General features: G+C 36.1%; 1 protein-coding gene across 1 annotated transcript in view; it reads right to left on the reverse strand.

Annotated features, from left to right (window-relative positions):
- The window catches only part of THSD7A (thrombospondin type 1 domain containing 7A), a 260,490-nt gene that overhangs the window by 46,121 nt on the left and 196,371 nt on the right, over positions 1-17,998 (reverse strand). The window contains exons 11-14 of the mRNA XM_064411230.1: positions 14,278-14,512; positions 11,211-11,326; positions 8,873-9,005; positions 6,887-6,990 (exon numbers count right to left, since the gene is read on the reverse strand). Of these exons, the coding sequence (XP_064267300.1) occupies positions 6,887-6,990; positions 8,873-9,005; positions 11,211-11,326; positions 14,278-14,512 (588 nt within the window). The remainder of the gene's footprint in view (positions 1-6,886; positions 6,991-8,872; positions 9,006-11,210; positions 11,327-14,277; positions 14,513-17,998) is intronic.

A 17,998-nucleotide genomic window follows, 5' to 3' on the forward strand; every position in this document is an offset into this window, starting at 1 on the left:
TTGTTTTTTTTCCAGATTAACTGTCAGTTGTACAAGAGCAATCAAAGAAGGCAAACTTCATCCTCAAGACCTAAATATTTCACCTTAATAACAACACAAATTAGAGGACAGCGTGGCATAATAAATCAATTCCCGAATCTTAATTTTCACAGTGCCTGTCCATAACTATTCACCACTACTTCTAGCTGATAACTCTTGGATGATTCACTCTATAGTCCATTTTCCTATTGTTATTTCCAGATTTGGTTATCAAGGTTTATACTCCTTATGACTGCTGAAAAATTGGTATTTTTCCATTATTAGAAGCAGGGATTTTGACAACTGCATATGTTCCATTAATACATTCTTTAGGCCAGCTAACAGTCTTGACATCTGAAATGCTCTTACTGCGAGAGGAGTTACATTTTCCACTCTCAAGCTATCCTGGGCAAACTCATTCCCTGTCTTTTTGATCAAACCTATGGGTGTTTAAGTAGAGGTTGCTGAGATCGATGATTTACTTGCTATACAGAGAAGTGTCTTCAACCGCTATAAAGCTATACTGTACCAGGCTAATTATTTTGCTTATACAACCATATTATATTTATTACAGACATTAGCTGTAAGTGGAAAGAGTATAGTTCCTCTATTACTGAATTAAACACAGTAATTATTAAGTGAAAAAATAAAACAAGAGTACAGCTAACAGAAAAATCAAATTTAACACAGAAACCATTCACTTACAAAATTGTTCTGGTATTTAACAACTATTAACTCCCAGAAGAAAGGTGTGAAATAAATAGCAGTCTAAATTTTATAGACAAGGGACTTTGATGTAATTAAAACATTGTCAGATAGCATTGTTTCCATCAAGTCCTCACTGAGGACTACAGGCTAATATATTTCTTGTTGGCATAATGAAACACTGAGACTGTATTTTAGCAAGTCATGTCTTGTGTGAGTTTATATAAAAACCTTTCCAGTGCTACCATCATTAGCATACCTCACTGACATTTCACTGAGGTGTGAGATTCAGTGCCTCCTATACCTAAAAATTTCTTTTAAAATTAAGGTTCTTTATTGTCCTTTCTTTTACAATACAATTGTAGAAGATTGTGATATCACAATTGTAAAATTGTGATATAATTTTTTTCAATTGCTAAGTACTTTTAACAACAAAAATATTTATTTCCAATTCCAGAAAACAAGAATTATTTCAGCACACTAAGTTTTCTTATGCCTTCTATCCATATTGTCTAAGCTATGATTTCATCTATGTTTATTTCTTTTTTTGTGGGACACAGCAGACTAGACACAGTGTGACAAAATATTCCTACCACAAAGTATCTTAAGGAGGAGCATACGCCCATAATATTGCGAAAATACAAGACTGAGTGCTCTTTATGTTACTAAGACAATAACAATGTATTTCTGCCAAAAAAAGTTGTATGAAGATTGTGGCTCTTTTTTTTGCAAATAAAAAATTAGGTTCTCTTGTGAACACTGCTTTTGAGCAGTTGTCCATATTCTTACTTATGACTCCTGAAGTTGTCACTGTACTTTACAGTGACTAAAACACAAACCAAGCAATAGAGCACTCTCATCTGTTAAGGTTCAATGTCATTAAAATAGTAATTTATAGCTCCATGAAAAGCAATATTCTATGACTTTGACTTCTTTCCTGTGCTTTCAAATAAGGGCATGTAACACCCGCACATCAAAGTACTCTGCCTCCATAAATGAATGCCTGCAGAGGGAGGCTGCTGTCCCTGTTTAGCTATGGAGTGAGAAAAGAGATTTTGACCACTGGTTCTGCCTTCAAGCCTCCCCACGGCTCTAACAAGCCTGTAAGGCCTCTCTATGTGCCCATGGCCATCCTGGGATGCTTCCTCCCATTCCTCTTTCAAATAACTACAAACACTGTGTGAATGAAGAACAGTGAGAGCTCAAGACCAGGCTTTTAATAAAGGCCAATTCCCAGTGACATGAAGCACAGCTATTCAGGTATTTTCTTTGACAGCCAAGTTACTTTAACTTCTGTTTAAATTTACAAATAACCTTCCTCTTGCTATTACAGAATATGCCGACATCACAATTTTTATCCCATTCCTCCTACAAAACTCTGAGGAAGATTCATGGTGGCAAGGACTGCAGGCTGTGCATCCTTCCGCAAATCTCTTTTGGGTCCCTGAGATGGCTCTTACCATGTGCATCCATCCATATACATCACAATGTGATTCAGTTATTGCAGTTTGGGCACTCGAGCCTCTCATCTGCTACATGTCCTCTTCATTACCATTGCGATGCAGCCCAACAAGCCCTACTTAAATTTGCAGGAGCTACTGGCAAAACAAGTTTAATTAACTTTCTTAGGTTTTCCTATACAATTTAATAGGGAGCTGTATTTCTAAGTTCCTTTACAAGTCACTGAAGCTGAGATTTACTAACACAGATTTAAGAGATAAGCATAACATCATGCATACCTGCCTAAGTTGTTCACAATTTCAAACTTAGTAGCTTTGTTTTATTAAGCATTTATTCTCTTGTCTAGTCTTTGTTTGGTGGTTGTCATCTTATTTTTATTTTCTTGGAGGGGGGAGGGTGTATTTTGTATTTGTCACCACTGTGCCTCTCTCTCCTGTGTTTCAAGTGACTCATCAATGCATCTGATCAAATAATCTTGTTAGTTGAGAAACAGCTTATGAAAATAAACATAAATGTTGTTGCAGTCAAATACAGCTTTTCTCTTTTCCTTTTCTTGTTGGGTAGGGTCAAAATGAAGTTTCAAACTCCTTGCTGATGCATACATATCATCTCCTTTTGAGGGTTTTGAACAAAAGACAGAAGTCTTAAGTTGCTTCAGTTCTGTAATACACTCCTGCTCTGCTTACCCACTGTTAGAAGACATTTTATCAGTGGTACAAATTCAGATTTTCATTAATCATATGAATTCAATACAATTGTTATGACCACCAACCTTTTTCAAATAAAGATCATGACTACAGCAATAAATTTGCTGTTCAGTATTAAACGCTATTTTGCTGTGCTTAGGATTAGATATAAATACTTGTCCATTATTTGCATGAATAACTAACAAACACTTAAAAAACTTCTAGAGAAAATATTTTTTAAAACAAAATCCAGAAACCACCAAGCTCTTTTATTCTCTTTCCTCTGCATTGACCCAAGTTACAGTTTTACGACATTGATTTAACTTGACATGATTTGTAACAAAACCTTCATTATACAAGACAGATATAAACAAATCTGTCTTTAACAATGAATCACAATTCTAAACTTTATGATTCACCCAAGTATCTTGTTTGCCAAGAAGGATGAAATGTGATTTTAAAAAAAGCTAAAGAATGGAAGGGTAAATAGTAAAACTGATACAAAGCAAGGCATGCATGTTCTAGTTACTCGCAGACTCGTAAGACCAGACACCTAAGCAGTAATGTTTAATGATTTCTAATTTCTAGTTTTTCCTTCAGATTTAATTATCTTTCTAACTAAAACATTAACAGTAGCAGACTATTTTGTTCAAAATAAACTGCTAATGAATGCATGGTCAGATGTGCCTTTTCTCTGATGTACATTCCTATACTTTCTCATTTAACACATTTGCTGATAATCTATGTGTTACAGTGTTTCTGTGTGGGCAATCAGATCAGAAATAGGACAAGCTGAGAGTAAGGGCAGCATCCCCTTGCACTGAAAAAGAGGAACTCAAAACCCTTTCCACAAAGAAGAATGGAATTACTTGCTCTACTGAGTATCAACACAAAATGAAGGGGCAGTGCATGGGAAAGCAAACAGCAGAGATTACTACTAAAATATTATGGTTTTGCTTTGTCATCAAAAGCAAATTGGCACAAACAGATGGATCAATGTGTGATTTCTGCATGCATGAGCACCAGAAACTTGAAACAGAATGCTTTCTCAACTGGAAAAAAATGCTGGTATGTCAACAATTTTCACAATATGGTCAATATTTGTACAGAATTCACCAACAAACAGTTAAATGTACTGATCAAAATATCTGTATTACAGTAGCAATCATAAATGCAGCACCAGAATGTTATACCAAATGGATTTCATATTTCAGTGTTTAGTATTTTGTGATTTTGGGGTGGTTAAAAAGAGTTGCACAGTAGTAGCTCAGCCTTTTCTGTATCTGAATCACAAAACAGCTATTAAAGAAATTGTTTACAGTACAGAATTTTTAGTGGCATATTATTATGCAAAATTTTCCACAGCCTGTAGAAATTTTATTTAGGAGTAGCCAAGTGTGCAGAAGGGAGCCAAGAATCAACAGAGAGAGGAGATAAAACTTCTTCTGAAGTCTTCCTTCAGGAACTGGTGAAATCTCTCTAATACTGTCCACTGCACAGCTCAGTCAGGCAGATGTTTACTTTCAGGTCAGCCTCCCTTCAGTGAACACCTCACATGAAATCAACTCTCGTGCAAGGGGCCAAAAAAAATAATGTGTATCACTTAGAATTCACACATGGCTATTTTGATGGCAGAATTTGAAAGGTAAGAGGGGATAGAGAACTGATGCCCTGTGTGGGAGATAAGTTATAGTATCAAATAAAACACACTATTCATGTTCAAAATGCAATTTTCTGAGATGTGAAGAAAAAAAAATATCTGATAATCTCTAGAATTAGAGAAGTGTATTTTCCAAAGTGAAATTTACTTTTGTGCAAAAATTCAGCCCATACTTCTAAGTCATATTCATTGTAAAGGGAAAATATTTTACTTCTGTCAGTCTAAGGCAAAGCTGTACTACTGTGTTTAGCTGACACAGATTATCATTTTCCATTACTGAATATAAAAGATATGGTCAACACATTGTGAGATATTACAACACTGAGACATGATACATAATAAATCTGAGTTGGAAATTTACATTATATGTCAATTTACATCATTTACATAAATGGGAAAAAATATTGGCCAAAACCCTCTCTGTCTTTAATGACTATAACTTTCACCACTGTAGAGGCCTAAACAACATTCATATTTTGATATTTTGACTGAGGTACAAATAAACTTTTGTTTTCCAATTTGAATAATTTGCTCTATGAATTCTACAATGGAATTTATACATGGGACAGACCTGACAAAAAGCAGTAGTAAACAAAAATCTTCCTTTCTAACAATCAATCTCAGAAACATGCACAGAACAATATCAAAAACACCAGCTTTCTTCAGGCTTAGCTGCTCCAGGGGTTCCTAATTAAGGATTACTCATCCTACCACTTGACCACATTACACTGGAGAGCTACTTGCATTTTATCTGCTTGTGGGAACATGATTACTGCTTGAATACATCATCTTTCACAAGATCAAACTCTGTGTAGTACCAAGGGGAAATTCTACTAGTCTGTTTTAACAGATTTGAAAACTACATGGCCATTAATTTAAAAATCATGTATCATTCTAGTGTGTGCCCTGTACACACTAGATTGCAATTACATTTAAGCAAATATAAAGCAACTCTCATGACACAAAAAAAAAAAAGAATCCAATCTGCATGCACTATTATTAACTATCTTTCTTTATTAACTGACTTTGAGACAAAGTCAAGGGATTTAGGTACTACCATGTAAACATAGAAGACAACACTTTTTACTATTTGAATTCCTACCATCAAAGACAGAAATCTTATTTTCTCAGTGTGCAATCTGAATGTATCCTCCAGACCTGCTAGAAATAGATTCCATTGTGATAGACCTTTGAAATAATTACCACAGCCAGAAGTCTTTTGTATTACAGGCAATGCCTTGAGGTTTCATTTTGTGGTAAGCTCTAAATTGATCTCCTGTGACACTTTCTGAGAAAGTGGTAGGAGCGACTAGCTTAAGATTTACTCCATAACTTTTTAAGTACACCATGACCTCCTTTAATACTGCAAGGAAGTTAATGACCTGAACATTTCACTTCTGCAGTTAGCAATGTCCTTCCTCGGCAATGGCACAATCCACTGAGCCAATAGTGCTTTAACAAATAGAAGTTTGCACTCAGAAACAACAAAAGAGAAAAGCCTTCCTGGAATTCAAGGTTGACCAGTAGTTCAAAGCAATTCAATTACTATAACACAGTAAATAGGAACTGCATTTATTTTCCTATTGAATGTATTTAATGCACCTAAAAAAGCCCTTATCCTGGCTATATTTAACAGAGTCACACAAAGACAATTCTGTTAAAGCCACAAAATTCTCTACAAAGACAGGTGACATCAAAACCGGATTTGGATGTAAAAATTATTTGCTACATAATGGAAATGGTGCGAAAATATCTGGATCATTGGGCTCAAAGGGTCAGTGGTTTAGAAATCTAACCAGCAGCTGGTTAAGATTGTTTCACCTCAGTTGTTAATTCCAGGCACAGTTCTGTTTAGTCTCTTTAACAACCTGTACAGAAAGCATGCTCAGCAAGTTTGAGGACAATGACAGTTTTAGCAGTCAGTACCTACCTGGAAGGACTGACATTCAAAGGACCTTGACAACCTGGAGAAATGGGCTGGCACTGAACTTTAAAGAGTAAATAAAAAGTCTTGAATCTCTCATGCTCCCATTGCTTTCTTAACAACCTTAATTTGAGAGTATAGAGAAGAAACAACCAAATGCTCTTGGAGATATGCAGCAAAAGGATAAGGGGTCACACACACAAATTGTATCAGGGAACAAGTGCCAGAAGATTCTGTAAGATCTCCAGGCTGGCACAGACTCCAAACATACTGAGACATGGCCCTGAGCACTTTCAGTATTTTCCTTTGCTGATGCACATAAAAACAGATTAATTTAAATGTTAGGTTACAAGGACTAAAATGTAAGGCATTTCCCACACTAGTGCATCTACAGTTTTCTGAGGAATAAATGACAGAAACAAAGGGTCTAACCTCTTGCTTGTAGCCCAGGTCCACAAGTCTCCTGTGCTCCCGGACTGTCTTGGCGCACGTACCATGGTACCAGCTGGCACCTGCGCCATTTGTGTGTCTTCCACCTGAAATGAGAGGGGAAGCAATCCATCTAAATCTTGTAGGCATCAAACCTCAGGCACCTAGATAGTGTTATAAACCACCATGAGCTGTTTCTTTTTTTTACTAACTGGTCACAGGTAGTTCACAAAAGAAGCAGTAACAGTACCATAAACTTATCCTTATTCTGTTAAATATTTTTCTTCTTTTAGGATGGGGCCTAAAAGAACACATGGAAGAAAGGAGGAAGCAAAGGTGGAAAGAAGAAGGAGAAATAAGAAACAGAAACAAAAGGCAGCTGCAGGAAAGTATTGGGATAGTGGGCTTGCGTGATTGCAAGGGTGCCTCAGGAAATTCCTGGGATCTTGGGCTGCTGAGTGACAACACCTTACCAATGTGGAAAGAAAGCCAACACAATGGGTCCACCATATCAAAAATAAAACACCAACAAAAAGAACTTGCAAAAAAACATCAATTGCAAATGCAATATTGCACTGTTTAAATTATTCTATCATTAATATAAACTGCTATGAAACTTTTACAAAGTTCCTTGCTAGTGCTGCAGCATGCCCCAGCCCTTAAATTTAACATATCCAGCCAAGTCTCTTTGTTGTAACAACTCTAAAATAAGCTACAGCTCCAGCCATCAGCAGTTTGCATGTTTTAAACTATTTGAAAGGTTTTGCACTTCGAGTTTCATTGCAACCTGCCTCTATGGGACAGCAACTAACTAAGGCACAAGCCAGCTGAGTGTGTGAGTCCATCTGTCACAGCATGTGTGCAGGTCAGAAAGCTGCTAAAGGAAATATATGGAACATGTGTTTAGTATTAGTTCGTGACATGAAATATAAATGACCCTATCTACCACTCTCTAGCAACTCTTCTTTTTAATTCTCAGCACATTATCATGTAGATCAGATACTGAAGATACTAAAGAGATGAGGAGCAGCCAGCATTTTAAAAGATAAAACAGACTCATTTTGACTATAAAAAGTTCTTGAGCACTATTTCTCTGGTGCTTAGAGTACTGATTTTTGTAACTCCCCAATGCACTTTTCAATCTTTTCATATCTTTTAATTGCATAGAGTGTGATCTCCTAATTAATTTGCAATGATAATTCTTATGAGATGATGAAAGCAACACATTTCTTTAATCTCAATCTCTTTTCATTAAACTTAGCTTAAATTCTATTTGTACCTCTGCAACAGATAGTAGTTTGATGGGAGTTATTATACATTAAAAAAAAATAAATATTACTTTGTCAAGTAAATATAACTAATGGCATCCGAATTTTCTAAACTTTGTCTCCATCAACAAGTTCTTGTTGTATGTCTAGACTTTCCCACACACTCAGATAGATATTAGAGAACTACCCAAACATTTTCTTAAGCAAAATTTTTTCCACCTTCTGGAATATTCCTCAACATTCTGTGGTGAAGATCAGGGTAATGCAGAGGTCACAGGGCATATGGGGGATATCTTCAGCTCTGGACTGCCTCAGGGCTTACAGGGATAGAAAAATTAAGGTTGAACAGTGTTGCACCAGAAATCAGCTCTCCTAAACATATAAGCTTGAAGTTCAGCACTTTGGATATTTTAGAAAGATTTGTTTTACATGTTTAGAATGTCAAAACAGTTTCTAGGAAAAATTTATTCTGGGAAGTAATTCTTAGTTCTTGCAATGTTCTTTCCAAGGAGCTGGAAAAAAATGTACCAGTGATTCCCTATGGGCCCAACTGAGTCTATATATCTGTTGTGAAACCTTGATTCAGATGTGTATCCTACTTTTCTAAATAGCTCATGTTAGGAAAACAACTACTGCTAATAATGGAATTCAGCAAGCTCTAGAGGTAGTTTAAAGTTTAAAAATCATATCTGAGCTGTTTCTGGTTGATTGTCTCACATACCTGTAGTTATGACAGACAGGAGAAGCTTCACATTCCCTTTCCTCAAACAAAGAGTCTGGGCACTCCCGACCACCATTGGCAGGGAGCTGGATGATGACTCGGTGACGGGACTGCTTCCTGACTGTGACACCCCCTGCAAAGAGTACAATAACTGGTTTCTACTGCTGCTACTTAAGGTTGAAACTAATTAGGGTGAAAACAAGGTTTTTGAACCAATTGCCATAATATTGACATGCTATTTCCCCCATAAACAGAAAAATTAAGCCTAATAGAAAAAACACTTCAATTTCATCTCAAGGCCAGAAAGCAGAACTAAACAGAATGCAATACCAGCAATACTGAACAAATGAACAGACAGCTGAAATGAATAAACAGTTCAAGAGAACAAAAATTAAACCAGCTCAGTTTGCTGCTACACTTTACAGTTTGAAGGTGTAAGCTTGTTCTAAGCATTTATATGTAAAACTAGAAACAGGAATTCCACTCTAGAATTCCTTTACAGTTTGCAGTTTTTAATTACTATGGTAATCCATTATTAATGATAAACAGTAAATAGTTCCTGTAGGAGTTCTGATTTCAGTCATCTTCAGGTATCGGTTTTTCAGGCAGAAAATTAAGAGAAAAGCTACAGATCTGTATTAGTTCCACAGCAATGCCTATGTTAGGTAAAAATCTTGGAGGGTTTTTATTTTTTTTCGCAGAGAGCAGTAGAGCAGACATTTGGCTGACTGGGCTGATATCAGCTTTGGGTGGGTTATTACAGCAGCTGCAGCTTGTCTGATCACAGAAGCGTGCTGGACAACGGCCAAGCAATTGTAATTAGGAGTGAGCAGTAGGAGAATCCCGGCGGTGGCTCTCCACCACCTGGCCACTCTTCAGCACAGAGGAAACCCTTCACTCCCGAGTCAAACAGCTCCAGGAGATGCCAGGAGCTGGCACAAGGGGCAAGACAGACATACAGCCCAGCAAAGCTACTGACCTGCTTGCTGCCATAAATGGGTAAACCCCATGAAATTAAAATTGTTTTTGTAGTATAGAGTTGGACTCACTGAATAGACAAAACACCTGTAGTTCAGAAATATAGTGTTTTATAGAAGTCTGTACAATATTTTGTGGTGAAAATTCAGAAAGATATGCTCATTGCATCAAGAACTTTCTTAAAACCCACAGAAATGGGAAGAGAAAAGGATGGCATTTTCATCCAGTATGATCTCCTCCAACAAAAATATTTCAAAAAGAACAATTAATACTGCTGTAAAATAACACATATATAATAAATGAATATTTATTTCATAGATTCAATTCCCTGCTCTTTTTCAAAGGTTATGAATTTAGTCTTCCTAACCCCTTTTTTTTTTCATTTGTTAGAATGCATTAAACACTGATAGGAATTACTGCAAAAATGCCTTTATGCTTGTGTCCTTTGCCAAGCATAAAGAATTGGCCGTGACAGCCCAAGTCTGTATGTTTGATGTAAATATATCTTTTACATTCTGAGAGTAGCTGTGAGTAATCACCATGTCCCACACAGGGATTAGCACCCTGTGGAATAGGGAGTATTACAGAGTCTGTCTGTAATAGTACATATTAGAAAAATGCCTCATGTTAAGCTTAAGAGAAAAAAAACCATAAAATGTGGCAAATATTAAGCCTGTCATCACGCTAACTTCATGTGTGATTTCATTGTAATAAAAATTCTGGGGAGACCCGCGTTGTTTTAAAGAGCTTTGCCAAGTGTATTGAAATGGTGTTGGATTTTATGTTTAAATCAGACCACTCACATCAATGTAAAGTCTGTTGATTTTTATTGACTCTCCTTCAATTTTCCTTAGAGCAGTAGCAGCCAGACAAAATGATGTATAACTGCATATCTACTTAGCTACATACTTATCTCCTTGTATATAAAGATTCAGGTTTTTCTGATGAGCAAACAGCATAAACCTAGGTATTTCCAAGCCCAAAATCTGTCCATTTTATAATCTGACAATTAAAATGTTAACACTGTGTAAGTATTGATGTTAAGATGATAAATTGATAGGAGCTATGTGTCTACCCTGTAACTAGTTATCTCTTTATCAATGTAAGTGTAAATGGGAGTTTGTAACATTAGGCAAATGTGGAAAAAAAACCAAAAACCACACAGATGCATATAGGAAATGGATAGAAATAAATGTTTGTTTCAGCAAAAACTCCGTCCTCCCTGCAGCAGCTCTACCACGTATTACACGTCCTCTGTCAAAAAGAGATGTGTATAAGCATTCTGCCAAAAGTCATTGTAAGTAATTGACTCCCTATCTTTTATATTTTTTATATATAACCACACAATGGATAACATTACCTTCTTGACATGAAGAAGGACACGGTGTCCAGTCACTGAATGGAGTCACAATGCAGTCCTTCCTACAGGGAAGCAGACAAGGTCTCACAGTTTCAGGTCGAAGGCTTTCAGGGCATCTAACAAAAAAAATTGCAAAGAAGCATTATCAAATGAACAATCACTCTGCAATGAAGTAGTCAATCACGTGAGGTACTCAATGCCTGTAGGCACATGAGGACAGTGCTTGTTGCCCAGAATTCACCAGGATGGAGCACAGCTACAAAAACTAGTAGCAATTAAATTCATGTGGTGAAAGCAAGCCAAATCTGGTGTACTCTGCACCTCAGGATTTAAATAATCATCATCCCTCACTCACCATGCTAGACTCTCTAGTTTCAGGATTTTTTTCCAAGTTTTTACATAATTATGAAGAAAGGCCATTGCATTTACCTTCATAAAATATTTCAGGTCTCATTACTTTATCACAGATATAAACTCTGGAATGAGGCATATTTAAAATAAATAACACTGCTAACCCAGGAACAAATAGCTATAAGCTGGCTGTGATTATGAGAGAAACAAGAAAAGGATTTAAAACTGCCAGATCAATGAGACTGAGAAAGACTGTCAGAAAAAGCAGAAAACCTTACTTGTTTTAGGAAGAGGCTTGATCAGCATATAAAAAGGATTATTGGACTGCCACATATGGGACTCATTACCCAGGTCATTTTCCCCATTCTGTGGGGATTCTGTCTTTTTTTCATCAAGGAAAAACACCTCTCTATGCCACAAAACTCATTTCAGAATGATACAATAACTCTTGTACAAGTACTGAAAATATTTGAAATAATTTCAAAATTTCCATTGCTCCAAAAACATACAGACTGTGGACTGCCTGAAGAATATGAAAACATGTAAGAAAAACATCACATCCATGTTTGAGAGCTTTTGGATCATTACAGAAAAACATTACTATAATTAGCTTTTCCTCTTTTCAGTCCAGGACAATTGGGACCAGAGAGGCGAGAGAGGCAAGTCTAATGAAAATCTAGTCTCCATGATCAGCAGAGAACTATGCCTGTACAATGTGAGGAGGACAAAAGCTGATTTGCAGTTTTATATGAACATACTCTTCCACAATAATACTTGCTTGTGCATGCTTTCCATAAGTTGTCTCTGCATTTTCCTGTCAATTCACGTATTCTTCTCAGTATGTGATCAATTGCTATGAACGAGCACCAATCCTCTTGAAATGCGATCTCCACCCTTTCTCTTTTTTCCCCTCCCACCAATGTGAAAAAATACAAAATAATACAGCTATAGCAGCACAAATCTCTATTGCCCCTCTGTAAGTTCTCTCTACAATTTAAATCAACTTGTGCCTCAGTTCTATGTGATTTATAAAATCAGATGCTATATGCAAGGGTGTGCTTAGATAAGATCAGATACACTTTTAAAAAAAATCTGCTTCCAATCACATATATTGACAATGTTGTCAGAAATTTTCTTTAAGATTAAAATTAAAAAATTATTCTGAAAACATTGAACGTTGGCTTGCTAATGTTTTTTCTTGCACTGGCTTTTCCCTTTAAAAATGGGAGAAATTATAAGCATACAAAACAGTCTGAAATACACACATTCACCATTTCATGGAGAGCTTCATCTTTCAGGAGTGCTAAACACTACAATTGCTCTTCAGATACTTAGGCAAGGCAATTAGTTCAATTAGGACACCGTTTCTATGCTTTATATTGTTTGTATTTACTATATATGGCTTAAAGCAAAGTATTGATTTTTTTGCAGTCCTTACTCAAGGTCAAATTAAACAGAAAAGATACATGCTGGAGTCTGTAACTTGTGAGGCAGATAAGGCCAATAATATTGATTGTATCATACCACAGTAATCCTTTTTATTAAGGGGAGTTTAAAACAAGGTTCCTATTTACATTTTCATGTTAAATGTCTGGGTCTTTAAAAATGATTCAGTGATTTTGATGTGACAATTTGAAGGAACAACCAAGACCTTTTTTCACTTCACATGATTCATTTATGAAAGAATAAAACAGTTCTCCTCCCAGAATTTAATATCAAATCAAAGGTAGAGGCATTTACAGTAGATTTAAAAAGGATGATAAATCATTAGAGGTTTGTGGGGTTTTTTATGTAAATGTACCAAACAAAAGATAATTCTATCATGACTAAATAGAACAGCAACTTAATACAGATACACAACAATTTAGATTACTGAATGTGCAGACATTACTCCCCACATTTCCATTTAAAGTAAATTAGGCTTAAATCTAGAGCCAAATAGAACAGTAAATGGCAGGCATCAAGCAAATATTTTGCATGAAAATAGCTACCTCATGAACTTTCTAAATGACCTCTGCTACCAGTTCTTAAGAGTTTTGAATCTGTTCTAAGTGGGGTATATTTACAGACTGCAAATCCCTACAAAGATATTATCAAATGCATTTTACTAGCAGCTAATCTGTATTTAACCCTGGCATCACATTAAACTGTAAAACCAAATCATTGGGCCAAAGGAATAAGTTTAAAAAAACACATAAATGGGGAAAAAATCACAAAGTTTGTCCAACTAATATTTTAAATTAATGTCATGCCATTTTCCATTATGCTGCAGCTCCTTGGTCTAGTTCTGAGAAGGGCTTTAGTGTATTATGATTCATATCACTATTTTTGAGTGGAATTGCACTGATCCATACAGTGTGTTGCTTGTTTGGAGGCAACACAAGCATCTTGGAGATGGTGCTGCTCTGAATTTCACACATATACTCCAAGAATTTTATTGTGACTCAACCTGATGGTGCTAAGGACCCAAATGGATTTATTCAGCTGTCAGCAGGACCACCATCATAAATACCACCCATTAAAATCCATACTGAGAAAGGTATCATCTAGTATTCCTGTTGTGCAAATTTTGTATTTTTAGAAGATGAAATGTCCCCTCATGAGAGCACACAGAAGAGGGTCTTTTTACTTTTGCAAGCAGTCATTGGTAACAAAAATATGAAGCAGTAAAATCCAAACATAATTACAGCATAAATATACTTTTAAAGATCTTTACTTTTTTGGGCCTACTTGTCCCACGTTGACTCTCACACAGATGACCTTTCTTGTCTGCATCCCTACGGAACAGGTGGCCTCCCCGTTCCAGCTGGCAGAGGAGTTGAAAGCAGAGACAGACGTGTCCTCTATGCACTGTCCCCACGGGCCAGTCTGCCAATGATACACAGTGCAAGAGTGCTCGTTACAGCTGCGCGTTTCCTGGAGGGCACTACTGTTCGGGCACTGTGTTCCTCCTGGAACAATAAAAGAGGGCAAAGATCCTTCACTCAAAAGAGATACAATTTTTATTTTTAAAAAAAACACATACCACAAACCCACTTTGCAATTTTCTTAGTTATATATTATCAGTTTGATTACATGAAAGAAATGCTGCTGCTCCCTTTTCCTCCTCTTCATATGCCCAGTATTAACTTGGACAAGTTTTGGTCAACAAGCCACATAGAACTGTCCATGAACAAAATGTAAGTCTGTACCAAAAGGATAACAAAACAGTCATAACTTCTATAACACTAATGTTTTTGGAGGGATCTACAGCCTTATTATTTCAGGGTTCTCTTGAAGAGACTGCAAGAGATCACATAAGGATACATGAAGGCTGTAGACAGAAGAAATGGTTAATTACTCTACTTATACATGTGTAAAGACCACTGTTTATGTCTAATTCACAGATGAATTGAAAAGATTTTTGGAGCTCTTGTCCTAGCTCCCAGTGGATGTTTATCCATAATATGCAAACCAAAGAGAATGGCATAGCTGGTCCAGATTAAAATAACAAAGCCTATTGCAGGTTAAGATTAAAATGCAACCAAGTGTCAATGATTACGAAGAAAAGCTCAGATAATGCTATCTTTGTTGTGTTTAGTTTCTTTGATAGTATGTTCAATTCATTATATACAAGCATTTCAAACCTACTCTGGCCTCCCAGTCCTTCAGGAGAAGTGAAGAGGTCTTTCCTACCAGAGCTGATCACAGGCTGTTCCATGTCCAGCCCTGTGAGCAGACATCATGCCTGCTGAATATCTGGTATTATTAGAACCTAGGTTTGAGATTCTGGCCTAAAGGAACAATGGGACTCCTATCTCCAACTGATGGAAAGGCAGCAAAAAATCTTAGCAACATTTTATCCTCTCCTAAAAGACAAGAAAAGTAAGAGAGACAATTGAAAGAAGAGTTTTATATTAGTTAATGCTGATGATCCATACGACTTTTCTCTAAAATGTATGCTCCCACCAAATGCATGTTGTAGAGTATACTATTTATACCCCAGCACTAAACTTCGGGTTGACTGTCTGCTCCACAGATATGGGGAAGGGGTTTTAAGCACCTGTTGTTGAAATTAAACAAAAAAAGTAAATGTAATCAAAGAAACAATGGATGCTTCAAATACTCCAACACAAGAAAGTCAAATTGCCAGTATAAAAATAATTTATACCCTAAGTTGCTCTGCATGGTCTAGATCTGCAGCAAACATGAGAAAAGGTTCATTCTAATGAAAACACAAGATAAAAATCTTAATTCTCAATTTATTTCTCTAGGAATATTTTAAATTTCTGGCTTTTTCCTAAAAATATTGATTTAACCAAGTAACAGAAGATTAGTTGAGATGTCATGCCACAGACTAGCTAATCTTGAATTTTGCAAAGGGGGATTGGGAAAAACTACAAATAGGTGAATCTAATTAAAGAATAACTTGATTTTTTTGGTTCAAAATGGATGCAACTCAAGTCTATCAGAATTGTTTAAAATATATGTCAGTGTGCAGAGCATAAGAAACAAAATGCCTGATGCATTTTGTTAAAAAAGGAAATTTTAAAAAATTATAAAATAAAGTTATGGTTATGTAATAAGTTTCATAAAGTTATCTAATTGTCATCCTTCAAGAAAAAGAAAAATCAACTAACACCAGAAGATAGGAATGTAAGCAAATAAATTAGGAAGGTGAGTGTATTTTGAAAAGAAGAAAATAATAAAGTCATAAAATATTTGTCATGGAAGAAAAAATTGATCCACGTGAGGAGTCTAGACATGCTTCTCCATTAAAAAGGTTAAATAAGGCAAATTTTGAGAGATATAAGGAAGGTTAATAAATTAATTATTTTCATCTGATGTTAGCTCAAGAATAACACAAGGGAAATATTTAATGAAATTCAAAAATTAAAGGGGGTGTGTGTGAAAAAATATTTTGCCAGAATTGAACGCCACAGGCAGCAGTTCTTAAGACATTTGAGAATAAAGTGACAACTTGGGTTCAGTTTCTGCAGCTATGCAATAATATATATTCAGGGGAAAAAAGAGATTGACATTGACTTGTAAATGAAAAACATTGGGGCATGAATGTCTGCAGCTCAGTGGGAATCCAGTTCTGTTCAGATTAAACCGGGAGTTAAAAAACATGCAAAGACTGAACAAAATGTGGAAATAATACCACTAAAATAAAAATCAATGTGCCATTCTGTCCAGGAAAACAGCATTCTCTTGTATTTCCTCCAATTTAACCAGCTATAGAAAAAGCAGAAGGTGCTGGAAAACTGGCACATTTCTTACATTTCTTACAACATCTGTGTAGGGGTAACAACTTTATGAGCATATCCCCTGTAGAGGACAGGTTTGAAAGGAATGAAAAAGTTAATGAGTATCACAGAAAGAAAATAAAACAGACATTTGAATTCATCAGAATATAACAAAAAGGGACAAACAATAATAAACACATCCTTTAATAATAAATTATCAGATGACAGTAAATAACTTTTTGGCAGAACTAAAAATAATAATTTCAAAGAAATAATAACTAATTGGGCCTGAAGCATTTAGTTTTGGGTTTGGATTTTTAAGCAAAGTAGACTTGGAAGGGAAGGGTAGCTTTGCAGAGGGACTTGCATATCGCTCATAAAACAGCTGACACAATAGTCATACACTTGGATTTCTTTTCTGCCTGGTTTGGAGCTGCTAAAGGGGTTACACTCCTTGCTCTAGGATATTTAATGTTTGGATTTTGTAATTTTTTTGCAACTTGACTCAATAACTTTCAAATTTCAAAATGCTAAACATTTATTTAAAGTACTTAGGACCATTTTAATTAATAATTTTGATATCACTTGTTTTTGCAAAGGCATATAGTTTTATAAATGCATTTCAAAACAGCTGGAATAATCTTAAAGTTTGAGAAAACAGGTGTGACTGAAGTGCCTCTTGTATTCTAGTGAGTGAAATGGGTGTTACTCATTTCTTTGCTGTTGGCAGGAGGTAGGCACTTCTCAAGGCAGCTGCACTTCCTGAAGACAGACACAGTCAGAACCGAGACTGTTCCTGTTCTGCAAACATTGATGCTTCCTCCCCTGGTTTATATCAGTTTCACAAACCAAGCAGACCTGTCTGAAACACGCAACAGGCCAGGATGTAGAGTGGACTCATGGTAAATGCAAGGTCTGCCCTCAAGTCTTTTCCAGGATAGAGTGTGAACCCCCGACCCTCACTACACTCAGCAATCTGAGCTGATGGGCTCCTGAGCAAAAGAAGCACAGTAACATACCCTGCTCTGGCTCACCTTTCTCACACAGATGTCAGGTCACTTAGTAAGGCTTGCCTGAAAATTCAGGTTGCACAGTTCTGAAACTAAGTGGGTACTTCTATTCCTGTTTCATGAAAAACCTCATGTTCTCCAAAACTTATTCCTTTGTGAATGAGCAAATTGCTACTGAAATAAATACTCAATTCTGTGC

Source organism: Passer domesticus, chromosome 1 (assembly GCF_036417665.1).
Source record: "Passer domesticus isolate bPasDom1 chromosome 1, bPasDom1.hap1, whole genome shotgun sequence".
Lineage (NCBI taxonomy): Eukaryota > Metazoa > Chordata > Aves > Passeriformes > Passeridae > Passer > Passer domesticus.